This window comes from Meles meles, chromosome 4 (assembly GCF_922984935.1).
Source record: "Meles meles chromosome 4, mMelMel3.1 paternal haplotype, whole genome shotgun sequence".
NCBI lineage: Eukaryota > Metazoa > Chordata > Mammalia > Carnivora > Mustelidae > Meles > Meles meles.
The window spans coordinates 41,085,563-41,112,146 of record NC_060069.1 but is presented as its reverse complement, the minus strand read 5'-3'; the positions used below and the strand labels follow the sequence as shown (position 1 = coordinate 41,112,146).

The following is a 26,584-nucleotide window of genomic DNA, read 5'->3' as shown; positions in this document are numbered from 1 at the left end:
CAATGGTCATAAGACGTCAAGGCCTGTTACCAAAAACCTGTGTACAGACCTCTGTGCAGTGGGGCTGTGGAAGGAGTAGAAAGAACACAGGTTTTGCAGCCAGGAGAGCTGGCTTTGAATTGCTTCTACTAACTTCTCGAAGCTTCATAGATGAGCTGGGAATAGTAAGTCCTAAATCACAGCATGATTGGGAGGGAGGCCTAGCCCCATAGCAGAAGTGTGCCAGCACATAGAAGCTGCCTGATAAAATGATAGGAATTATACTAGTCATATGATCGGTGTCACTGGTCTGCCATAACACTAAAAGGCTTGCTCGAAGAGTGTTTTCAAGAAAAAAAAATACAATATGCTATTTAAGAAAACTTAGAAAAACAAAAGTAGAAAAAAGGTTCAGACTGCATATGGTTCTCCCTTGCTCCACAGTCACTATGGTGATTTTGTCTGAGAGTTCTTGTGGGTTTTTTGATAAGCTGGGGATTTCTTTTGTTGTCAATGTAGGAATAACTGTAGGATTTATAGGGGCAGAGGTCAGACCTGAATCCAGGCCCCTCCTGTACTAGCTGTGACCTTGGGTAATTTACCTAGTTACTTCCAAAGTCCCTGTCCTATCTATAAGATAGGGATACTACTACCCATATTGTGGCATTGTTTAAAGAAAGCATATTTGGGGCACCTGGGTGGCTCAGTGGGTTAAAGCCTCTGCCTTCGGCTCAGGTCATGATCCCAGGGTCCTGGGATCGAGTCCCGCATCGGGCTCTCTGCTTGGCAGGGAGCCTACTTCCCTTCCTCTCTCTCTGCCTGCCTCTCTGCCTACTTGTGATCTCTGTCTGTCAAATAAATAAATAAAATCTTTAAAAAAAAATAAAGAAAGCGTATTTGCTTCATTGTCATATAAATAAGTGCTTAATAACTTGTAGTCATAATTAAAATCTTTCATACTGTTTTGTATCCTGCCTTTTTCACCCAACATACCATTTTTCAAATCACTGTTAACATAATTTTAATGGTTAATATTCCATTAAATTTGATATACTACCGTGTACTGAGTCATTCCAGCACTGGTGGTCATTTAGATGATTTGTAATATTTCCTTTTATAAAGTAAATAAATTTTAAATATGAAGCCTTCAGTCCCCTATTTAATATTATTTTCTTGGGTTTGCTTAGTTTATAGTAGGGGGATTACTAGAATAAATAAAGGCTTTGGGTGTTTTTAAGTTCAAGTACTTTCCAAAAGGCTAGTCTTCGGCTCACCCTGCCGATGAAGGATGAGACAGAGGCCCCCAGTTTCATGGTCTACGTACTTCTGGGTCTGTGACACGCGTACCCAGTCTGTCCACACAGCATGCCCTCCCACAGCATCTTCCCACCTCAGCTCACTGTCTGGTTCTCCTGAGATCAGCCCAACTGCTCTCGGAGCCAGACTCCATCCCTGGGCTCCGGTATGCCGCAGTCCTCTGGGGTAACCTCCTGGTGCTGGCCTCCTGGTCCTGGGGTCAGACTCTGACTAGAGAGGGATGGCTTAGCTGCTGTAGTTTCAGCTCAGGGATTCCTCTAGCCACCCAGGGTCAAGTCTTGAATTACAATTTGTTCTTCTTTTTCTCTTTTCTTCTTCGCACATCAAATCCCGACCTATGTATTCATTAATTTTAATCTTTTCATTTGAATCACCTCCTTATTCAGAGTATCTGTCACTGTGTCTTCACTGGATCTCAGACAAGGAGCCCTTAGCCGTGGACACTGCCCCCCGCCCATGAGACAGAGCACTTCCTAAGGGAGGGGCTGCGTCTACTGACACGGTGTGCGGCAGGCATGGGCTAGGGCCTGTAGGGCAGGAAACACTGAAGACTGGACTCCTGGCCTTCGCTTTGAGGCAGCCGGACTGAGGTGATGCTGTGTGCGCACATGTAACTTTCATGTAATTTTCATTTCTGTGTAAGACTTGCTATGTTGACTCTGTCTTCTCTATTCCTCCCATAAATGTAGGCACTCTCTGAGTGGTGACTAGTCCTTATTGTCTCTCTGTCTCCTACAAGTGTGGCACAGTACCTGGGAAGGCTGCTCCATAAGCCTTTGTCAAGTGAGTGAATGAGCAAATATCAGTTAGTGAGCAAAACCCTAAGCTCTCTGGTCAGAATATAAAATCCTAGAGGCAAGAAGTATTCCCCAGACCTCACAGAGAAGGTGGGCTCCATCTTAGGCTGTTCTGGAGGTTATTAATTTATTCAATCACAAAATAAGATGTGGTGTTTAATTATGCTCTCAAGAGTATTCTCTGGGAGTGAGGGGGCAAAGGTGAAAAATCTCGTCAAAAGACTAGGTGGTATTGGAGTAGCTTTTTGATATCAGGAACTTTCTTGCCTGTGATCCTATTACTCTAGTGGGAAAAGGCATGGGTTTGGAGGACCCTGTACTAATGAATTGTTAACGTGGCTTTGACTGATTTTTCTTACTTGTAAACTTAGCATAGTGATGCTGACTTTCCAGGGCTACTGGGGAGATCGAACATAGTGATGTGCACAAATGAGGCTGAGTGTCCATCTCCTTTGTCCCGTGTAGCCAGAACAGGAGTGGTTCACTGCCTCTGAAGGCCCCTCCTGTGGTCTCCAGCAACCCCGCAGAAGTATTATAACCCCAGGGTGACGTGCTCTTAGGTTGCTTAGGAGAGGAGCTGAGAAGTGACAGGAAAAAGGTTTTGTGTACAGTTCATGAGTTAAGAGAATATCACTTCATTGTGGGCTTGATGGAAAACATTATGTGAGGTTGGTTCAGATCTTTCCAGAGGTCTGCCAGCAACCTCAGAAGTGGAGCCTTATTGAAAACAGCTGGGAGGAGGCTGGCGCCTAGCCTCCCATTGCTTTTCCATGCCCCAGAGCTGTCTCGCTCTGTGGACAGAGCTCAGCCCCAGGACTCTGCCAAGGGCCCTGGCAGCCTCAGCAGGGGACGGGAGGTGGCTCTGCCCAGCTGCAGACTCCAGCTCCAAGGTTGAAACCAGTTAAACCGGGAGGGTTTGGCCGGGACTGCCTGTCAGTATTTCTTCCAGGGCTTGGAGGTAGCCGCAGACTCGAGTCCTCGCAGGATGAGTTAACTGTTATGAGGTTCTCTGGGCAGAGGCGCGGGCTGCCGGCCAACCAAGTGGCAGATGGACTCCGTTGTCCTTTGAAGTCCTCTCAGCCATCTCACTGGGCTCCATCTAGGGCTCGAGGACATGGTTCGAAGCACCCACATGGAAGGCTCTCCTGCTCTCTGGGAAGGGCCTTCCGTTTAGCCTGCTGCCTGCTGTCCTACAGCCACAGCCCATTTGGTCTCACTCCAGCTGGTCAGCAGCCATGCGAACTTCAGCCGAATTTTCTTCAAGGATGGTGTGCCATTCCCTTAGCCTTCTTTTCTGAGGGGACTTCGAGGCACAGCGAGTTTTTTTTTACTTGTTTTCATGAAAATGTGTGCCTAGCAAATTTGCATAATTCAAACCTCACTAAGTTTTTCGACTGTTTTGGTGCTTTTCAAGAAAGTAAAATATATTTGTTGTAAAAATAAAAATTGGAAATACAGAAAACATGGAAATGCAAACAATCCCACCACTAGAGATAACAGCTTTTACATTTTTGTAGATTTCCTTCTGATTTTTTCTTTTTTTAAAACAACTTTTTTTTTTAAGATTTTATTTATTTATTTGAGAGAGAGTTTGAACAGGGGGAGGGACAGAGGGAGAAGGAGAGGTAGAAACAGACTCCCCACTGAGCAGGGAGCTGGACTCGGGGCTCGATCCCAGGATTTGAGACCATGCCCTGAGCTGAAGGCAGCCACTTAACCAACTGAGCCCCCCAGACTTTCCTCTAGAAAGTATATATCTATTAAATATCATATAATACATACTAAAACACTATGGTTTATAAGCTCCCTTTTTACTTATTATTTAATCAACATTTTCTTAACCTGTCTCAAGATTATAATTTTTAATAATGTTTAGTATTTTATCTTACTATTGTAGTGTATTTTAAATAGACTGTATTTGGCTTTTGATTTCTAATTTTTAGTCTTTTAAATAACTTAAACTTATATCCATGATCATGGACATCTTTGATAATTCCTAAGACAGATATTTGACTTTGAGAATCTTTTTAAGTCTTTTGATAGCTATTTCCAAATTGTTAAGATAGCCATATAAGATCACCATTACTATGCTAATTTTTATAGGTAAGAAAAATGAAGCTCAGATTGTTACCCTCAAGTCAGCAACATTTAAGAATTTAATTTTCTGGGGCTGCCCAGTGACTCAGTTGGTTAAGTGTCCACCTTCAGCTCAGGTCATGATCCCAGGGTCCTGATACTAAACCCGAGAGTCAGTCTCTCTGCTCAGCAGGGGTTTGCTTCTTCCTCCCTGTGCCCTTCCTCCCTGCTTGTGTTTTCTTTCTCTCTCTCTCAAATAAATAAATAAAATCTAAAAAAAAAAATTATTTTCCCCTACACTCATAAGTGCCAGTAATCACTTTAACTATTAACATACTTTAATGAAAGATATCACATCTTATTTTGCATTTGCTTGTCACTTTTAAACATTTTTAATATATGTGTCTGCCTCATGACTTCTTGTTTATATCCTTTGCTTATTCATTTATGTGTTCTTTTTATTTAGTCATATAAACATTTTACATATTAAGAATCTCCATCTTTATATTCTGTATATAATTTAGATATTTTTAGTGTGATTACCTTTTAATTTTGATCATAATTTTACTTTTGCACAAAGTTCTACATTTATGAGTTTACATATCTTTATGGCTTCTGCCATTGGTGTCGAGCTTGGAATCTCTAAGATTATATCTGTTTTTCTTTTAGCTTTTTTTTTAACTTTTAATATTTAATCAAAATGGATGTTTCTGTGTATAGTGTGAAGTAGGGATCCTAAATATGATTTTTTCCCACATGATTCGTACTTAATAATACGTTTTCCCCCATTCATCTGAAGTCACTTTTATCACATACTGAAGTCTCATGTATATAATTTATTTTAGGATATTCTGGACTGTTTTATTAACATATATATATATATACATACATGTATATATATATACTTGTAGCAGACCCAAAATGGTTTTAATTATTGTAGCTTTTTAACATATCTATATCTAATAGTATAATACCACTGATCACTTTTAATCCAGGGGCAGAGTACTTCTCATTATTTTTTCAAAACTTCTCATATGTGGTTTAGAAAGTTTTTAAACTTTCATTACATGGGAACTTTGCACTTTTAAGTTTATTCCTGGATGAAGTGTGTATACTTTTTCTACCTGGTAATAGCTACTGGATATGAAAACAGTCTTACCTTTTGAGTGGTTAGTTTATAACAGGCTAAAGCCAATATTAGGGATACATGTGTAGCCTTTAATGCTTTTATTATTGAACAAAAAATACTAGAAATTAATGAACCAACTTTTCGATTCACAAAATCAAAGGATAAAACAAACCAAAGGAAAGCTGAAGCAAGATATTTATGTAAGAGGGCGCCTGGGTGGCTCAGTGGGTTAAGCTGCTGCCTTAGGCTCAGGTCATGATCTCAGGGTCCTGGGATCGAGTCCCACATCCGGCTCTCTGCTCGGCAGGGAGCCTGCTTCCCTCTCACTCTCTCAGCCTGCCTCTCTGCCTTCTTATGATCTCTCTCTGTCAAATGAATAAATAAAATCTTTAAAAAAAAAGGATATTTATGTAAGAGCAGAAATAAGTTCATTACAAAGTAGAAAAATGATCTTAATTAATACATTTAAGGAATAGTTTTGGAAATAGGCAAACCCAACCTGGCCAGGCAAAGAAAAACATAAAATTTAGAAGTGAGACTCTAACCACTGATATGGAGTTGACAAAAAATGAGATTTTCATGTTCAACTTTGAGAATACATTTGAAAATCTGGAAAGAAAAAGATTTTTTTCTAAGAAAATAGGCGCTGCCAAAATTGAAAAACACAAAAAGACTAAAGAAGAAATTGGGAATGTGAAAAATTTAGTAGAAGAAACTAGAAAGGTTGAGGAAGTATCTCCTGAAAACACGGTAGATCCAGACAGTTTTGTGAGTAAATTTATAAAACCCTCCAAGAAACACATCATTCCAAGCTCAGTATTTGTAGCATGAAGGTTATTTATAGTGTAAATTGAATATTTCTTTCATGTTCTCTCTCACCTTAATGTGTTCAGTTCTGTTAAATTCTTAGAAAACTGGGATTGGGATTAGAAGGTACCCCTTGATGAACACCCCAGCCAGATGATTCTTTAGCCTCCTTATGGACATTTCCATGGATGGGGATTTGCGCTTGGTCCCTTTCCTGATTATTCAGGCACTGTGATCCTTCCTTGTATGAGCCTAAATCTGCCTCCTTAGATGTTGGAACCATACATCCCTGTTCTGACTTCTGAAGCTACACAACACAGAGTCTTCTATACAAGAACTCTCCTTGTGCTAAAGACAGATAAGCCGTTTCTCTGGTGTGTTTTACGTCAGGCTAAGCATACCTACTTCCATCCACTAATCTTTATGTTCCTTCAGTAACTATCTGCTGAGTACCCGTAAGGTGTCAGCTGGGCAGTGATCACCTCACAGATCCGTGAGCCCCTTCCTCAGTGTCCTGTTCACGCGTGGCACATGTACCTGGAAGCATTCTATCAGTGGTGGTGAGGCCGAACGGGATGGCCTTCTCCTCATCTGGACACTGTACTGTGATAATATGGCTTGGGAGTGAATAATGTTTCTGTAGGAGATTCTTGCCCAGCTCCCTTTATATGTGAGCTGCCCGCACCTCAGACTTTGTCCCATTGAGAATTTAGAACCTTCACATGACTTATCCTCTTTCCGTGTCTTTTTAGTTGGGCTTTTGTTCCTTCAGAATGTTGATTTTGTGAGCTAACGCCTCATGCCCCGCGGCATTGATGCCAACTCCAGTTCTCTTGAGCAGACTTGCCATCTTCATTCAAGTCATAAGTAAGAATGTCGAAGCGAAGGAGAACCATGGGGTCCTCGGCCCTCCCAGAGAGACTGTGTCATTAATTTAAAAATACCTGTTGCACATCTACTGTGTACCATGCAGGGTGCCAAGCTGGTGATTCACTGGTGAGCCAACCCATTATAGTTCTTTCCATAGGCAGACGCCGGCTGGTGCTGAGACAGACAAGAGCAACCACGCATAGAATGAATTCCAAACTGTGAGGAGACTGTGAAGGAAGAAGACAGAGTGCCAGGAGAGCGTAACTCCATGACCTTGTTTGGGAAACCAAGGAAGGTGTCTCTGAATGACCCTTGGGCCAGCCGTCCACTCCATAGTGGACTTAGTGGCCATGCTGGGCATGGAGGCGTGATGTCTAGTTCCCCCTCTTGAGTAACTCCAGGTCTCACAGGGAGTTGTGCCAAACGTGCCTGGAATGGCCAGAAGTGTAACCCGTGCTAGCGGTGTAGGTGCTGTCATCCCAGATTGTTGTGAGCCGTTCTGACTGAAAATAGTCTCATTTTTTCCAGTAGAGTCATCCAAATATCCTTGGAGTTCTAATATTTTGATGTTGAAACTTTCAGAACACCAACTCCTTCTTGCACCTGGAGGCTGCCCATAAGTCTCCTGTCAGATAATGTGTCCTGGTTTTATGGAAAATATTGTCCCTGTGCTTGCTATAGGGCTGAAGGAAATCTGAAAGGTGAGGTAATGGTGATGAGTTGCCCCAGATTTTCTGAGGCAGGCCTGATTTTAAACAGTCTGTATTGTGATCGGTTAAGTGCCTGCTGGTTTTAAAAATGTAGTCACTTTGGATAATGGTGTAAGTACAGGATATTGGGAGGTGGGGGAGATGAGAGGGGGCTGGGTCGTTGGAGAGGCTCTCTCCAGAGGGACTGAGCAGTCCTGGGGAGTGGCAGAGAGGGGGAAAGGATGGAGCGTCTTGGATTTGCTTCTCATTTGGTTCCCCTAGCCAGCTCATTTCTAGGGCGTATATCCTGTTCACCTAACTGTGTCTGGTGAGCGTTTTTGAAAGGACAAAACTAGGACAATAAGGCAGTTGTATGACAAATAGAAATAGACAAATACAGGTCTGTCTATTTGTCTCTAGGCAAATAGAGATAAAACTACAATCATCTCCTTTGGCAAGAGGAAGATGACTGAGAATTGGTAGTATTGATACTTTCTGGGCTCCTGCTTAGACCTGGAGCTCTGTCCCCAGTATCCAATCTGCAACTATGTTTAGAGAACTAGGCCCTCTGGTGGCCAGGGGTCAGGAGCGGCAGTGCCTGAGCCCTGAGCCCTGAGGGCTATCAGGGGTCTTCACCTAAGGACAGGCCTTGGTGAGTCATGCCAGGGCAGGGTTCCCTTTGTTCCATGGGTCTTTGCCTCAGATGACCTGAGAATTCTCTCTGCCACAGGCTGTGTTTGTGGCTTGCACCCCAGTGGCAAACCCTGCCAGGGGCAGCAAAATCAGTTAGAAAGGAGCTGAGGGCCAAAGAATATGGGTTTTTTCCACTTCTCCTTGTCCAGCAAGAGGAAGGAAAAAATACCAACCTTGGAAATGGGACCCTGGCCCTGGACCCAGCTGTGAGGCTCTTGAAACAGAAAGCAGCTTTGGAATAAACACTGTTCTTGCGCTTGCATCCTGCCGCTTGCCGGGGGCCAGGAGCACTTGGGCCCCAGGCATGCCCGTTCCCTCTGGGCTGCAGCCTGACTTGGCTCCCCTCCTCCGCCTTTGAGGCAAGAAGCCCGGACTCATTCAGGCTGTGGTGGGCACCAGCGTCGGCAGAGGGGTCAGGCGTGTTACAGGAATTCCCAGGGTCGGGGACCTCCCTGAGAAGGTGAGTGGTGGCAGCAGAAAGAGCTAAGCTTTTCTAGGCTAAAGTGGACTTTCTAGGGACATGACAAGTTTATGGATCCTTCCCAGGCCCAACCTGAAGATGACCTTTTAAGGCAAACAACGGAAAGTATGAACCAGACCATTGCTCAGGAGCCCCCAGGACCGCCCCGCAAGAGTCTGCTTCCCCCAAAAGGATCCCATGGGCACATCCTTCCCTAGAAATTGCTTCTCTTGCCACTTCCCGCCACTCTCCATGGGACCGACACCACCCATTCTTCCCTCTTCCCCTTAGGCCCGGAGGTGCCTAGAGCTGACGTGCTTCATTCGGTCAAGGCCTTATGTAGGGCAGCGCTGGTGCCTGCCAGCACACCCACCCATTTTTAACAGCTGCTGGAGCTGCACCTGGGTTCTCTGAGCTGGGCAGCCTCAGCAGTTACCCACACTGAGGTGGGGGCAAGCGCTGCTTGGGGTCAAGACGCCTTGACTCAGATTAGTAACAAGAACTTTTATCTAATGGCGGCCCCTTCTTCATTCCTTCCAGCTCTCTATGACAAGAAAAGAAGAGCAGATGCCCAGGCTTTCTGTGGATGGTCTGTTCACCATCCTCCTTCAATTAGGGACATTCCAAGGTTGGGGCGGGGAGAAGGCCTATTTGGGCTGTAGAGCTACCAGCACAGGAAACCCTTGAGCTTCTCTTATAATAGTTTGGGAGATGGACTGGCTTTGAAACCCCCTGCACCTGCCAAGGGATGGTCAAGCCAAAGCAGGCTCCCCTGACTTGTTCACAGGCGCAGGGGGAGTCGGAGACATGCTAGCCTTCCAGTGGGTGACTGTAGCTGCCATTTGTGGGGTGGGCCTCCCCTGGGGATGAACATGCTCGGCACCAGCTCAGCTGGGCCCCAGTTCCCAATGGGTCCCTGAGGATCACATAGTTGAAAGGGACATTGGCTGGCGGGGTAAGAGGGGGTGGGGAGGAAAGTTTGAGTTTTGTTTTTACTAAATAATTGGGCAGCTTTTCCCTCCATTTTTTCCAGATGCTTCTTCAGAAAAGAAATTTCAATGGCTTGCACTGAGAAGTCTAAATGTGCTTTAAATGTGTATTTTAAACCAGGACTCAAACCCCTTTGGTATTCCCCTGCCCCCCCACAAGCCACCAGCAAACACCCAGAGAAGCACCACATGCATGGGCTTGCTCACAAGAGAACCTCATTTGAGGGCCTTGGCAATTCTTTCTCCTCTCTTTCCTGTGTCCCTTCGAGCCCTGCCGTAAAATCCCTGAACAATGGCTAAGGCAAGAACATCACTGCAGAATAGATCAAGCAGAAGTGGCTAAGGAGGGGTGCCCTGGTTACACTGGCATTGTCTGTGGGGAGAGATTCAGAGAATAGAGTGGGTCCAGGGCTCTGGCAGCCTGCACTTGCACTGCCCTGCCTGCGTCCTCCTGGGCTTGGGAGTCACCTCTCCTGGCCCATCCCAGCGTGGGGTCCCTGCAGGGCTACCAAAAGGTGGCAGCCATCTTCTTTCTAAGCCTGAATGGCTGCTTCTCAGGAACCCAGCCCTCTTAGTCCCTGGGCCTAGATCCTTTGGGTCCCAGTGCTGTCCTGGGAGGTGGCCCAGGATTCCCACTCAGCTGGCAGCAACACAGCCACAGAGCTCCTCCCTCCCCACCACCTTCCCACAGTCCTCCACGCAAACCTCATTTGTGGTGCTGATCATGTGCTCTGGCAGATTGTGTACCCCTGTCATCCAGACGGCCGGGAGCCACTCCTGGGTGGAGAGCCTGCTATGTTCATCTTACTTTCTGGCCAAGAGAGAAAGCCGATGTGGCAGGAGCGCTGTGTGCAGACATAGGCAGGGATCAGGTCTCGCATGGCCTTGTGAGCCATGGTCATTGGATTGTATTCTTAGTGCAATGAAAAGCCACTGGAAATTTTTTAAATAGAGAAGTGACTTTGTCTGAATTATAGTTTTTCAAACTTTTATTTCTTGATTTTAATACTTAACATAAAGCCATCATGTGATAAGCAATGTAGTGTTTGGCAAAGAGAAAAGTGTACAGGTATTTGAAACAAAATAGAATTCAGAGATTAATCAGGAAAAAATGCATTGATTTCTTTTTAATGTGTAAAATAAACATAGCATAAATTTGACCACTCTTCAGTGTCCAGTTCAAGGGCATCAAGTGCCTTCACACCACTGTGCAACCACAACCACCACCCGTTTTCCCAGACTTTTTTCACCTTGTGAAACCGAAACTCTTTACCACTGATAGTGATTCCGCACTTTCCCCCACCAAAAGACGACCATTCTATTTTCTGTCTCCATGAATTTGACTAATCTGGGTACCTCCTAAAAAGTGAAATCAAACTGTATTTGTTCTTTTGTGCCTGACTTCCTCCATCCAGCGTCATGTCTCCAGGGCTCATTCACTGTGTCATAGGTCGGGATTTCCTTCCCTTTTAAGGCTGACTCCTATTCCATTCGACATACGTACCACACCTCGTTTTCTGCGTTCATCTGCATGGACACTTGACTCGCTTCCCGCCTTTCTCCTGTTCTGAATAATGCTGCTGTGAATGTGGGTGTCCAAATACCTGTTCCAGGCCTTGTTTTCAGTTCTTTGGGTTTAGAGCTAGATGTGGAATTGCTGGATTATAGGCGAGTTCTATTTTTCATTTTTTGAGGACCCTCCATACTGTTTTCTACAATAGCTGCACCAGTTTGCATTCCCGCCAGCAGCGCACGGGGATTCCAGTTTCTCTTTGCCAAGACTTGTTATTTTCTATTTTTTTTTTCTTTCTAAATAATGACCATCCTTAAAATGTCTTTTTATAAAAAGAAGATGAAAATTATGAAATTATGACAACAAAAATAGCAGTAAATGAGAGATGTCAGGTGAGTGGCCACTGGAAAGTGAAATAGATGACTGGCGGGCTTGGGTTTCAGCATCTTATGTTGTGCTGGGTCTGTGGTTTGGGGAGTGGACAGCAAGAAAAAAAGAAGTCAGCTTGTGCCAGAGAGTTCCTAAATGGCTGACCAAGAGGAGGCATCAAATACTTTCAAAGGCCTGGGTTGCAGAGTGGAGCTGAAAGCTGGAGAGTTGATTAAAAGTCTAATAAGGAGCTGTTAGGCCCTGGGCCCCCTTCTTTGCCCCATAGTGCCAGGCCGCTGCTCCTCCCCAACACCCTGAAAGACTGTATGTTTCTGTGGAGAAACTGAACCTGACCAGCTCTCAACTCCTGGACACAACGTACAATGAAGGCAGAGGTGAGTATTTGTAATCAAGAGGGAGGGCTAAGGGCAAGTCGGCATAAGAGCCTCATGGCCTCCCCTCACTCTGAATCCTAAATGCTCGTTGACAGATGTAATTACGGTGTCCCCATCACCACCACGAAAAGCAGCAAGAGTCTTCTTTGTGGAAATGGATCATCTCAAGAGAAAACATCCACGGATACTGGTCGCTGAGGGTTTTTACCCAGTCCCTTCGCTGGGAGATCCCACAAGTTGACAAGGCCCCACCTGTGTGCATCGAGCTTTTTTGGTTCTTCACATATGAAGAATCAGTGAAGGGTCATCACATGCTCACGGGACGCCTCTGTTGTGAGAGAGACAAAAAGAATCAGAAAAGGAACCAAGTAGAAATAGAGACCACAGAAAACAGAAAACTTTGAAGAAATTTGATCTCACTTTAGAGATAAAATGTTACTTCCATTAAACAAGAAGAGGATGTTATTCAAAACAGCTTTGAAAAGCCAAAAAAGAAAGAGGTTTTTGAGTTAACGAGAGCCAAAATAATAGCTTTGGTAAACTGGAAGATAAGATGAGAGAAACTCCTGGAAAGAACAAAAATAAGGGAGGGAAGAATAAGTGAGAAAACAAATGCAGAAGCTCATCTACTTGGGCTAATAGCCAATTCACAGGAGTTCTGTAAAAAGAACACTAAACAACAACAACACCCAGTGGAGAGAAAATTGTCAAAACACACAAATTCCAAGACTTGAAAGACTTGTTACCAATAATGAGAAGACCTATAACCAGAGAGCAATAAGATAAGGGAACAAAGAGGACACTTACATGAATGCAAATCATCATAACATTTTAGACTGTCAGAGAAAAAAGGAAGAGTCTGGAAGTTTAAAACACACACACATACACACACACACACACACACTCAGCATGTGAGATGTGAGGGATCAGTCTGACATTATATCTCTCAGTAGCAACATGGACCAGCAGGATTGCCTTCAAATGCCATGAAACAATGCCCTCGAAATGCCAAAGGAAAACAGGATTTGTTTAGAATTCCATTCCTAGAAGAACTGTATGTTGAGTATAAAGTTAGAATATTGACACTCAGAAATGCCAGATTTAAAAATTATAATCTTCTATGCGTTCATTCTTGAGAAACCACTAGAAGAGGCTGTGTTTATCCAAAATGGTGATAGACACTAGGAAATGCCCCAGAGATGGTGAAGGACCACTGTGCATCTAGCTGGGAAAGCGTCCAGTGTAGACTGGAGGAGGAGGACAGAGTATCCCAGGAAGGATATCTCCAAAGGAGGAAAAAATAAAAGCAAGTGGTGAATTAGTTATGGAATGTGTTTGACCATTGCTGAGAAGGAGTTTATAGTTCTCCTAAGAAGTTGGGGTTCTTAAAGAACAAAGAAAAACCAAAGTGTGGTAGTTATTAACTCCAGAAAAAAGGAAAAGTTCAAGAAATTGAATTGTAACATATTCTGCAGCTTGGCAGTGAGCAAAGTTAAAATGAAAAAACACTATACATTGACATAAAAATTGTAATGTAATGATTATGGCTTGGGAAGGGCTTATGGAGGGAGAGGGATTGGAGAGCTAAAAGCTCAGGTTCCACACAGAGAAGTTAGGAAATGATGTCTAAAATTAAAAAGAATAAAGTGTCATCGTGTAAGGGCTATTGTTTAGAAACACGGAAGAAAAGAAACACTTTCAGAAATGGCGACAAGAGTTGAAGATGACATTCTCAAGGACGTGGAATTTGGGGTGGGAGGAGTAGAGCAGAGGCTTTTTGTTGTTGTTGTTGTTGTTATGACTTATGGTACCAGTGGACGTTTGACCATGTGCATGTATTGTCTTGGTGAGAATAAAAACGGTTTTTAAAAAGCATGTTAGATTGTGTTTCTTGGCCTGGCGGGCAGTCAGATGCTGACATTGCGCGAGAAGCAGCTGTTGACTCTGCATCTGGCATGATTCTCTCTGCAGATCAGGATGCTTTGGGACAGCTGGAGCCTGGAGACGACATCGTGCATAAAGCAGCACACTCATATGGCTGCTCTCTGCCTCTTGCGCTAGGCATCGTCTGACAGCATCCCAGAGACACTCTCCTGGCCCTATTGATGCAGGCGGCAAGAAAGATCCCCACTTTCCAAACCCCACGTGCTGCGCCCCACCCCCTCGCAGCTGGCCAGCTGGGAGAATCCAGGCGGAATGCACACCTTGTGTGGTAGTGTGTGTGGGGAGCAGGTGTTGGGTCAGAGGATCAGCCTCGAGAGACCAAAACTCAGAAATCAAGCCAAAGGGACCAAGTCAAGAGGCTTTTGGGGTTCAAGACCCTGGGTTCATTGTTGCCCACCTCTGCTCTTAAACAGAACTACCTCCCTTTCTCAGAAAGTCCTTATCATAGAGGACCTTTCCAGTGTGATCTGTGGCCAGTTTCAGAGTCTCACGGGATCCAGGGTCTGCTGTTTAAGGGGTAAGGAGGCACTGCCAAATAGCATGTGTGTTCCTTGGGGAGCCGTCCTCTGCTGTTCTCGTTCTGCCTGTGAAGTATGTCTGTCTGTCTCTCTCCAGGTCCAACCATGACCGGCGAGAGACTCCATATGTGTTACCCCAGATTTATTTCCTTTCTGATACTCACCATGCCCTTGAAATTCCAGGGCTGCATTATTCAGTGAGGCAGAAAGCAGGGGATCGTCTCGGCCTCAAAGGTGCACGTGGTATTACAGGAGGGGATGAATGGGGCAGTCAAAACCACATGCTGCATATTTGTTTCAAAATGTGCTTTGTGATGTTACATGATTCAGGGGTGCCTAGGTGGCTCAGTCATTAGTCGTCTGCCTTCGGCTCAGGTCATGATCCCGGGGTCGTGGGATGGAGCCCTGCATTGGGCTGCCTGCTCAGCGGGAAGCCTGCTTCTCCCTCTCCCACTGCCCCTGCTTGTGTTCCCTCTCTCGTTGTGTCTCTCTCTGTCAAATGAATAAATAAAATCTTATAAAAAAACAAACAAACAGTGATCTCTTTTCAAGCAGGGTTCACCTCTCCAGTAAACATAATGAGCCAATTCGGTTAAAGCAGAGGTGTTCTCAGTTAAAGCGTCAGGTTTTTATCCAGTGGAGAGTGTAATACCTTGAGGTTGTCTCTAAGGATGTGAATCCTATAGGATGGGGACGGGCAAGGCCAGAAGTTTAAAGGCTAATAGTTCTTAGGTCATTTTGGCACTGTTAATAAAGCTGGGAGCTGAGTGGGTTCTGGGGTACCTTATTATGAAGAATTACTTTGAGGAGGAGAGAGAAGCTCTGACCTTTAGTCATTATTAATGGCTGTCATACCTGCGCTTATTTTATTTGGTCATAAACTTTCCGTGCAAGTGGTGACTGGTATCATCCCTTCCTTCAGCTGTGTAAACTGAGGGCCGAAGAAGTTAAATCACTCGCGCACAGTCAGGCAGCTGGTAACTGGGGCAGACACTATCCATACATAGGTATGTCTGATTCCAGAGGCCAGATTCATCAAGACTCTGGTCTGCAAGTTACCTCCAGCTGGGGTAAGCAAAAGAAATGTGCTCTCTTGTAAAAGTGATCCTGGGTCCAGCACGGTTCTGGCAGGCAAAGTCTCCATCTCTTTTCTTCACTGTGTCTGTGACGTCTGATTCATCACATGGCCTCCTCCTCTTGGGAGGGGGCAAGAAGATGGGGGGCAGGGATGGAAGAGAATGGCTCTAGACAGCTTCAGGCTTTCATCTGCCCAGCGTGGGATCTCTGTGAAAAGAGACAGCTTTGGTCTCCCTTTATTCTAACTGAAAACTGCAGGAAAGAGCTCTGATCGGCTGGCTCAGATTACACGTCCATTTTGGGGGCCCACGCATGTCATCCAGGAAGCAGCTGACGGCATTCCCACCTGACTCACGTGTGGTGGGTAGAGGGGGATGGGTGTGTGGCAGGAGACCTTGAGCAAGTCAAAACCAAACCAGAGCACTCACTTGGTAAGCCTCTATGATGCCGCAGGACTCCTATTAATATTTGAATATACCTGAGAGCAGGTCTCAACTCAGTAGCAAAAAGGGTGAGCTCCCGGGCCAGCCTCACCACTGGTGAGGCCATGTCCTTGAAAGCCATCATGAGAGCTAGTAAAGCCAGAACCCCAGGGCTTTGTGTAGAGAGGCTTCTGGTAAGGCTCAAATAATCCCCAGCCGCCCCAGAGCAACTGCGAGTGCAAATAGGAGGACGCTTGTGTTATATGGAAACTATGAATTTGGAGGAACTAGGAAATCATCAGTGTGACAGGTGTCTGATGACACTTGGGATTCTGTTTCTTTGCTGGACAGCTTTTGAGGTTTTTAGGTGTTTGTATCATTAGAAGGGAATCAAATCAAAAAGGTGTGTGCATTGATAAGCTTGATCTTGATAAAAGGAAATAGAATTTGGGGGGCAAAGATACAGGAGAGCATGGTGTAATCCAAGACTGCCAAGACATCACCTGCCTTGTGCTCTCAATGGAAGAAACATGGCGCTCTCAAACTTGCAGATATAGGAGGTGCCTGTGTCTTGGGCCACAGAAAAGAAAGCTTGCTGTAGAAAGTGATCAGAGAGGGAGACTTTCAGCCTCAGCCCCTGAGGACATGTGTGGTGTTACTGAGCCAGTTTGAGGAATGGTTTTTGACATTCTGATTTCATTTCTCATGGCACCTCTTTTGTCCTCCTCATTTCACCACTTGGACTAGGGGCAGGCTGCATCCAGCAGCCTCAGCCTCTCGCTAATTGCTGGTTTTGGCCAGGCTGATCTCTTCCTGATGGATTCTGTGTGTTCAGTTAAGGCCTTTGACTTTTGGCAACAGGATAATTCAAAGTGCCTGCCTGTCTGCAGGGCCATGTGCCAGTTGCTGACACAGACTCAGGACCCTAAGTGTGGTCATGCCATGCCCACGGCTCACCCTTCAGTCTTCACCCTCATAATATACCCATGACGTCAGTTTTATAGACATTTTTTGCGGTCTGATTTGTTTGGGGTATTGGTGTTTTCATTCTCCTTTCTGGGCACCATATCCATTTATTATCTGAGTGATCTTGGACTTACAGATGGGGCAGAGACTTCTTCTTCAGCTACCTCCACAGCACCATTGGTCTGTTGCCTATTCTTTTTTCAGTTTTCAAATCACCAGCCCTGATCTAGTCATCATTGATCATAAGGGAATTTATTTATTTTATAGGAAGCTGCCACAAAATGGGGTAAGGAGTTCAGAGTCATGTGCTATAGGCAGTCAGAGAATTATTAGCAGGTAGACAGTCCGTGTGGCAGCATCGGTGTTTCCAGCTCAGGGGAGACATCCACCTAACAGGTTTCTGTAATGTCCATCTGCTGGGCTCAGCCTTTCCCGCCATCAATTCAGTGACTTAACAAGATTCAAACAGATATCCTTTGGCAATACCTCAAGTCTGCTGTTTTCCCCCCTTGAGGTTTTTTTTTGTTCATGGCTCACAGCTTCTCTGTGAGAAGCTCTCCAGCATCCTGCCGGGTTGCCTGTTTTCACCCTGGTCCCAGTGCTGTCCTGGTTTCTCTCCTCCTGGTCTCCCTCCATCTCCTAGGGGCACAGAGCCTTAGGACCATCTTGTGCCCCATCTGGCTGATACATTGGCATTGAGGGATGCATACTGGGACACTCCTATCCGGGAACAAAGGACTTGTAGGAGATCATCAAAAACAGCAACATCCGGGCGCCTGGGTGGCTCAGTGGGTTAAGCCTCTGCCTTCGGCTCAGGTCATGATCTCAGGGTCCTGGGATCGAGCCCTGCATCGGGCTCTCTGCTCAGCAGGGAGCCTGCTTCCCCCTGTCTCTCTGCCTACTTATGATCTCTCTCTCTCTCTCTGTAGCAAATGAATAAAATCTTAAAAAAAAAAAGAAGTCTCACTTTCAGTCAGTTAGTAAATCTCAAAACCGCGCCAGCTTCTGAAGAAAATGTCTCTCAAATATGACAGGTGGGTGTCATTGCAGCTGAGTCGGCTGCCCACTTTCTCCTCATTATTCAGCACGTGCACAATGAGCCCTCGTTCCCTTTAAAGGCCTTTTGAGGACGTAAAGGTTTTTGAGGACATTTTATGGAGCCGGAGCACAGTTTTACTATTTTAAATTATTATAGGGGTTATGGTTACTGTATCTTTATTTTTATGACAAGTTATTGGTTATGCTCTTGATTTATTCGATCCAGGCTTTTATTCAAGGACACAACCTCCAATTAAGTGTGGTTACTGTGGCAAAAATATGATTCTCCTTAGAATGACCCTCTGTGGAGCTGCTTCCAAAAACTCATTATGGTGAGAAGTCAGGGCTGCCTGTTCGTGTCCATGAGCATGTCTCCTTGTGGTCACTTGGTTTTCCTGTATGGAGGATTAGAGGGTACGAAGGCTGTGGGCTGGACCCAGAGGAGACTGGAGGGAAAAAGGGGAAGCTAAGTGGGTCACCATTCAGAGGCATGTTACCTCAGTATACTACCCAAGGCCTCCTTAGCTATCGGGAAGCTGTTTTCTCTTCAGTGAAACAAGGAACTACAACCTAAAGGGGCTAGGAAGCCAAGCCAGTCCTAGGACTCAGGCCCAGCCCTCAAGCTTCCCTCCCTTATCACACTGAACATCCCAGGAGTGTCTTGGGCACACGTATGGCACTAATCGTCTCATCTTAGACTGTTCAGGTTGCCATAACGGAAATACCGTGAACTGGGGACTTAAACAACAGAAATTTATTTCTCATAGTTCTAGTGGCTAGGAGTCCAAGATCAAGGCACCGCTAGATTGAGTATCTGGTGAAGGCTTGCTTTTGGGTTCATAGACGGCTGTCTCCTGCTGTGTCCTCACATGGCGGAAGAGGTGAGGGAGCTCTTTAGCATAGCTCTTGTAAGACCACTAATCCCATTCATGCAGGCCCCAATTTCACAACCTAATCACCTCCCAAAGGCCCTATCCTAATACCTCCCAATACCATCACATGGGGAGTTAAGTTGCAATTTAGGAATTTTGGAAGGACCCAAATATTTAGTCTATAGCACTGCCCTATTGTTAATCTGGGGGAACAACCCAAGCCTTGAGTATGGCATGGCTGTATCTTCTATGAACCATTTGGCCTTTTCTCAAAGTGGGGAACAGATATCGCTTTAACCTAGAAGAGATTTAGTGTCACTTAGGGAATAAGAGTTATCACTGCTTTAGGTTCTCCAGTATTTGCCTCACCAAAAACATGAATTTACAATGAGGAGCAGACAATCATGTCACCTTAGAAACCAAAACTGTGGTCCCAGATCTCCACTTAATCTGCCATTTACTGGCTAATCATCGACTTCTTTGGGCCTCTTTCCTCAGCTCTCTGGGTTCAATACTATGATTGACTTCATGTGCCATCACTGACACTGTTAGAGCCCCACCTAGACCCCCTTCATCAGGCCAGTAAACCATTCCCAGCAACTATGTTGGCTGAGGATTTGCAGATGGGGTTCTCCGAACCCCTGTTTCAGGTCCTGCATCAGAATACCCCAACCCAAGACATTTCCCTCATAGAGTTGTAAGAATCAAATAAGATTCTATATGTGAAGGTCCTCTAAAAACTAAATATCAGTGGGATTTTCCATGTGGCCTTGGACTAGACTGTAAAAATGCTCGCTATGACTTCTTGGCTGAAGGCCTGTGATGAAGGCAGATAATGCTCCCAGGAAACGCAGGGCTGTTGTCTTGCAAGCCAGGGGTGTGAGCCCAGGCTTCTTTCTCTTCCCCACCCAGGAGCCCAGGATGGTGGGCAGACAGTAAAAATGGGTTTCTGTGAAGCTGATTGTCTTTAGGTAATATTATGTAGTGGTTGAACAAGTTTTTCTCCTATTGGGAAGAGAAGAACTGGAGTTGTAGATCATTTCAGACCTGGGAACCCAAGCAAGGTCACAGAAATCCTTGCCTGTGCTTCAGCTACAAGGTGGTACAAAAGTCCCGCTAGGAACTGCAACTTTCTAAGAAGTGCCAGTTTCAGGATCTTTAAAAATCTAAAATTTATTTTAATAGGGCATCTCAGAGGTAAATTGGTGGGAGCAAGGGGTGGTGTAGAAAGCAAGAGGAAAATTCAAAGGAAGGAGGGAGTCCAGTTCCTGAGGACAGAAACACTTGCCCTGTCCCCAGTTAATCATTTATGCCCCTGGCCTGTGGGCCACCAGAGTCCACCCTGCTGCAGGGGGCCAGAGTACTTGCTAATGGAATGCTAACCATGCCTTTGGTGAAGTTAATGATTTCTCTCCTCCCATTACAATGCTCTACACTCCCTTTCTCCAAAGCTCACAGAAGGCTGTGTAATCATCTTCTGGAGGTTAGGCTGGTTATTCCTAACGTGGTGGAGGAGATCACTGTGATTTGCAAACTCAGGATAGCACCAGACTTCCCAGGGCTTCCTTTTGTAGGAAAGTGTATCTTTCCTTAGTTGTTTTCTAAAAACATGCTTTAATGAAGTAGTTGTTGTCTGATGTTCCTCTATATGAACATTTGCCAAGATAGCATCACAGGATGACATGATTTTATATGGGTACACAACGTTTGTCAACATCAAAGATGCTCAGTGTTTATTTGTAGAGTGCTTCTATTTCCATTGTATGGAATGGAAGCCCTTGGGGACCTCAACAAATTAATGAATGTGCTGTACATTCATTATACATGCTAATATAAAAGAAATGTGATGCCTGGGTGGCTCAGCTGGTCGGGTGTCTGACTCGGTTTAGGCTCAGGTCATGATCTCATGGGTTGTGGGGTGGAGCCCCATCTCCAGCTCCACGCTCAGGTGGAGTCTGCCTGAGAGTCTCTCTCCCTCTTCCCCTCCCCCACCTCTTTCTCTCTCTCTCAAATAAATAAATCTTAAAAAAAAAAAAAAGGAAACATATTTTCATTTACTTTTTTTTAATTTCACAAAGGCCAGGTATGTTATTTGCAGAAATGCCAGAAAATAATTGCTCAGTAAAGAAAAAGAGTAGAGACCCAGAGACAACCACCAGTAACCCTTTGTTTCATATTATAACAGATGTCAGACCTTATCTGTCCAAGTGACGGGGGATGCCTCACCACCACCCACCTCAGAGAGGGTGTGAGTGCTTTGGTCACAAACACCGTTGACTGCTTCCAGGGGATAGATTTCAGAATCTCAGCATTCCCTCATAGATACTCAATCTCTGTCATGAATATGGCTTAGATTTTAATAGGAAAGGGATTTTTTTGTTTCCAGAATTTATAAACAAGATGGGCAATATTGATTTGAAGTTTTGAATTTTGTTTTTTGGGGTTTTTTGTTGTTGTTGTTCTTTTTTTTAAATTGAAGCCAGACTACTAACTAGTGAGGATGGGGAGGCAGGCCTTGTGAGATTTATAATGTTGTGCTGACGGGTGACTATGGAATAACCAAAGAGGGGATTGTTCACTTTGGGGATTTTCCCTGTGTTTCCGGGCTTCCTTCCCAAGGAAGACATCTGCATCCTGGCTACTGAGAAATGGGTTTGAGGATGAACTGGAGGCGGGATGCCTGGGAAGGGAGGTGAGCACAGTTCAACAATGACCCCTGAAATTGTTAGCGCAGTTGTTTCTGCACGGGCGTGCTCAGGGAGCTCACTGTGTTTGGATGCCAAGTTTGGATGCTCTCCCCTGTGCTAATATAGCATCTTTGCTGACCTTACTGGGGTGTGAGGGGGTCATTGAAGGCTTTCTTTGTGAATTCCGCTTGGGGTCATCCAGCAAATTTTGGTTTTGTTCCATCCATATTTGCCGGCTCTTGTATTGCAGTGGATACACAGGTAAAAGCTATTGCTACCGTCATTTTATAACGCAAACAGCTTCTTTCTCAGGAGACTTCTGTGTTGTCTACTGTGCATTGTCCAGTGCTAAAATCTCTTCATTCTGGGTCCCAGGCCGCACGTTGATGGGCCAGTCTGAAACCCACTCCTCTGAAGACCTGCCCATTCTCATGGGCCTATTGCATTTCAGGGCTTAAAGGAAACTTCTTTGTCTGAAACTCAAGGTGATGTCTTTTCTTGGAATTTATCTCTCTTAATTTTTCCTCGTTGGGGAAATATCTTCTCTCCAAACAAGTCACTGTAAGGCTCCCACGTGTCAGGTACTTACAAGAGTGCTTAATACTTAGCACTCAACAGATGTTAGCTGCTGACTAGTATTGGAGACAGAGTGGTCTAAAGCCGCATTGCTCCCCAAAAACATTAAGCAAACACACGGTGTTGTTGTAACTTTTCTAGTACCCCATTGAAAAAGTAAAAAAAACAGGTGAAATTAATTTTAACAACATATTCCACTTAACCCAGCATATCAAAAATACGATCTTTCAACAGGTAGTCCATATTTTCAAATTATCAAGAGAATTTTACATTCTTTTTTTCATCAAGTCTTCAAACCCCAGTGTGTCATTTATACTTACCATACAGCTCAGTTATGACCAGCCACATTAGGAGGGCTCCACAGCCATGTGTGGCTAGTGTGGCTTCCATCCTGGGCAACTCAAGGGTGCGTTCTGGAGACCAGAAGCATTGGCATCGCCTGAGACCTTGTCTGAACTGAAGAATCTCGGGCCCCACGCCAGACCTAGAGAAGCAGAATCTGCATTTTAATAAGTGATTTATTGGCATGTCCGAATGGGAAGCACTGGTCTGGTGAATGCTCACTGAATGCTCACGCTCAGTCCTCACCTTCTGGGATTCTGATTTAATTGGTCCAAGGTAGGAGCTAGGCAATGGCATTTTTTTTTAAGCTTCCTCTGGGAATTCCAATATGCAACCAGGCTTGAATCCCCTGTGTAGTGGGCTCCAGGATGCCTGGCTCTGCCACTCTCTACCTTGGAGACCTCGGGAATTTACCACAGACGCTCTGTGCCTCTGTTTCTTTATGTGGTGGAAGTCCTATCTGCTTCAAGGAATGTTATGAGTTAATGAGGAGTTAAGACGTGTAAAGCACTCAGAACCACACCTGGCACTCAGGAACCACTCCTGAAGTGTAAGCTCTTCTTACCCTTTCTTCTTCTCCTTGAAGGTCCGGGGTTACCCAGAGCCCCACGTGACGTGGCACCGAAATGGGCAACCCATCACCAGTGGGGGTCGCTTCCTGCTGGACTGCGGTATCCGGGGAGCTTTCAGCCTTGTGATTCGTGCTGTCCGGGAGGAGGACAAAGGAAAGTATACCTGTGAAGCCACCAATGATAGTGGTGCCCGCCAGGTGACTGTGGAATTGACGGTGGAAGGTAAGTTTTAAGAAGCGAGAGCCGTGGGGCACCTGGGTGGCTCAGTGGGTTAAAGCCTCTGCCTTCGGCTCAGGTCATGATCCCAGGGTCCTGGGATCGAGCCCCGCATCGGGCTCTCTGCTCAACAGGGAGCCTGCTTCCTCCTCTCTCTCTCTGCCTGCCTCTCTGCCTACTTGTGATCTCTATCTGTCAAATAAATAAATAAAAATCTTAAAAAAAAAAAAAAAAGAAGCAAGAGCCGTGATGGGAGATGAGCTATCCACTTGCCCAAGGCCTGCAGCTCCTGCTCCTGCCTTCTGTTGGGCAGAAGAGAAACACAAGAGAAAGCATGCCCATCCTTGAACTCAGGACCATTTAATCTAAATGGGAGAAACATTCCGGGGAACAAGGGAGACACCGTAGGAGTCATGTCAAACTCACGTCACCTCACTTTGCTGTTCCAGCCTTCCCATGGCTTCCCCTCACACTGAAGCTGAGACCAGACTGCCCTGCCTGCCTCTCGAGACGCATCCACCACTCCCCGCCAGACCCCCTGCCCTTCCTTGAGCTAGCCTCAGAGCCTTCCCCTGCTATTCCCTGTCAAAGCAAGAGCTCCATCCACAGCCCTCACCTCCTTCACGTCTCTGCTCACATGTCCCCTCCTTAGCTGACCCTTTCTGACCTCCTCAACCCTAGGACTCTCCATCCTCTCACTCTCCCTCAATAGTTTCTTCTAGCTCTCTTCCTGCTTCTCATTTCTTTATTCTCTCCTCCAGCCTCACCTCTAACTAGAAACTAGGAGGCGAGGCTCTTGATATTGTTTATGCTGTATCTCTAGCATCTAGAAAACTTCCCGACACAGAATAGATCCTGAGATATTTGGAGAATGAACGAACAGTGTTTCTTATCCTCCTTATAAAGTAATACTCGCCTATCTATACAAATGTTGTAAAACTCAGAAAAATATATAGGATATAAATATACCAATGTGGGGCGCCTGGGTGGCTCAGTGGGTTAAGCCGCTGCCTTCGGCTCAGGTCATGATCTCAGGGTCCTGGGATCGAGTCCCGCATCAGGCTCTCTGCTCAGCAGGGAGCCTGCTTCCCTCTCTCTCTCTCCTCCTGCCTGTCTACTTGTGATCTCTCTCTGTCAGATAAATAAATAAAATCTAATATATATATATATATATATATATATATATATATATATACCAATGTGTTAACACTAATTATTTTGTCTTTTTTTCCCCCTGTGTACTGAAGAGATTCTATCAACTTTATTAACTTTAAAACTTCCAGGAAAAATACTTGACCACTGGTAAAACTGTTTCTTTTGCTGCTAGTATAACCCCCACATACTGAAGACCACCCCCCCGACTGGGGGGACCATTTCCAGTTCGGGCCACTGGCTGCTGCTTAAAGGCCTGATGTCCAAAAGGACATGGGGGTTTGTCAGACCCTCAGAGGTATGACAAGGTTCCCTCAACCCTTTCAGGCCTTTCTAAGAGCTAATAAGCCAGAAGTCCCATCTCACTTTCTTCCCTCTCAGGGGACAGTGTCCCAGCCTGGTTTTGAGGGACACTGTATGTGAGGATTAAGGTAGCCAGGAAAGGTTCCAGAAGGGGTGAGGCACACCTGGGCCAATGTTTTCCTTGCTTCTGTACATCATGGAAAGACAGACAGGCTGTTTCACGGAACAGAATGTACATAGTTTGGATGCTTTCCTCAAATTCTTTAACCGAGTGACTCATTCCTTTCAATGACCTTCAACTGCCTGTGGGCTAGAGCATTTCAGATGGAAAGTGGCCCCTGAGCAGAGTCTCTGAATGGCCCTCACCTAGGACAGTTCCAGTACTGTGCTTTCCCCTGTACTTTTCAATATCCAAACTTTGAGTTGAGGCTCACAAAGCAAAATTACTTTCCCCCCTGTATTAGTCAACTCAAGCTGTCATAACAAAATACTGTACACTACATGGCTTCAGTAACAGAAACTTATGTTCTCATAGTTCTAGAGGCTGGAAGTCTGAAGTCAAGGTGCAGCTGGGGTCTGGTTTCTGGTGCGAGCTCCCTTCCTGGCTTGCAGGTGGCCCCTGTGTCCTCACAACGACAGAGAGAGAGACTCCAGCATCTCTTCCTCTTTTTACAAGGGCAACAGCTCTGCTAGAGGAGGACCCCACTGTTATGACCTCGCTGAACATTTATCACCTTCTCCCAGGCCCTATCTCCAAATACAGTCACACTGAGGGGTAGGAATTTGGATGCTGACACAAAAATTCAGTCTATAATACCCCTTTTCTGGCTTTCTGTTTATTGCTGGGGGAATGGGGAATTATGAGTCAGGGGCCCAAGGGGCTGGTCCCAACTTTTGCCAATCATATGTGTAACTTTAAACCTCTGGACCTCTGTTTCTGCAGATCAAGGGTTTAAATTCAGTGGCATCTGTACTGTGCTAGCCTTTGTTTTCTGTGATCCGTTTTAAAGGAATGGAATGGGTTAGGCATACAAAGGAGGTATATAAACCCCAAGTAATATGAAATCTTTCTTTCAGTTGCCATTATTGAGGCAGTTAGGGCTGATGACCTACCAAAATTTCTCCTGCTTAGCTGAGACGTGGGCAACAGGGAGGAAGGCAGGAAGGAAAGCTCTCAAGAAGGCTCCCAACCCTATGCCCTCTCCTTTGGTTTTCATGTGGGGAGACTCAGGCCCAGACCACTGAAGATGTTTCATGTCTTCTAATCCTAGGACACAGAGAATGGCCTAAAGACTGCGGCATCTTTAAATGTGAGTGGGCTTGTATGCATTCTGCTTCCACACCAAAGGCCAGTTTCAGCTGGTGTGTGGCTTAAGACCCCCGCATAGACCACAGGTCTGGAAGGAATCCTGAATTCTTATAAAGGGGCTCTAGCAGCCACCTGCCTTCTCACCAACTCTGTGCTATGCTCCTTGTTCAGAAAGAGAGGAGGTCCTAGAATGAAGAGTATAATTCACATGTGAAAACTTTCGATGCCCTAGTGGTTCAGACCGGAAGGCACTATTGTTAAATGGTCTTGGGTTTTAGCTCCACTGATTTCTAACTCTGGGGAACTTTCCCCTTTTGGAGGCTTATTTCCTTTTCTGTAAACAGGAACCCATAGCTGCCCCATGGGTTGGGTAAGGATCGGTGCAGCACTGGCAGATCGTAGGTACCTGGTAAATGAGGCCTTGTAGTATTTGAACCTGCTGTTGATATCCTGAGAACTACGTCCAGAGAGAAATCTTTGCATGGCGAATAGAGGAATATATTCCCT

General features: G+C 45.3%; 1 protein-coding gene across 3 annotated transcripts in view; it reads left to right on the top strand.

The window, feature by feature from the left end:
- Positions 1-26,584, top strand: part of MYLK (myosin light chain kinase) — a 180,311-nt gene that overhangs the window by 22,995 nt on the left and 130,732 nt on the right. For all 3 annotated transcript variants that reach the window (XM_046003900.1, XM_046003902.1, XM_046003901.1), the window contains exon 3: positions 23,112-23,319. In XM_046003900.1, the coding sequence (XP_045859856.1) occupies positions 23,112-23,319 (208 nt within the window). The remainder of the gene's footprint in view (positions 1-23,111; positions 23,320-26,584) is intronic.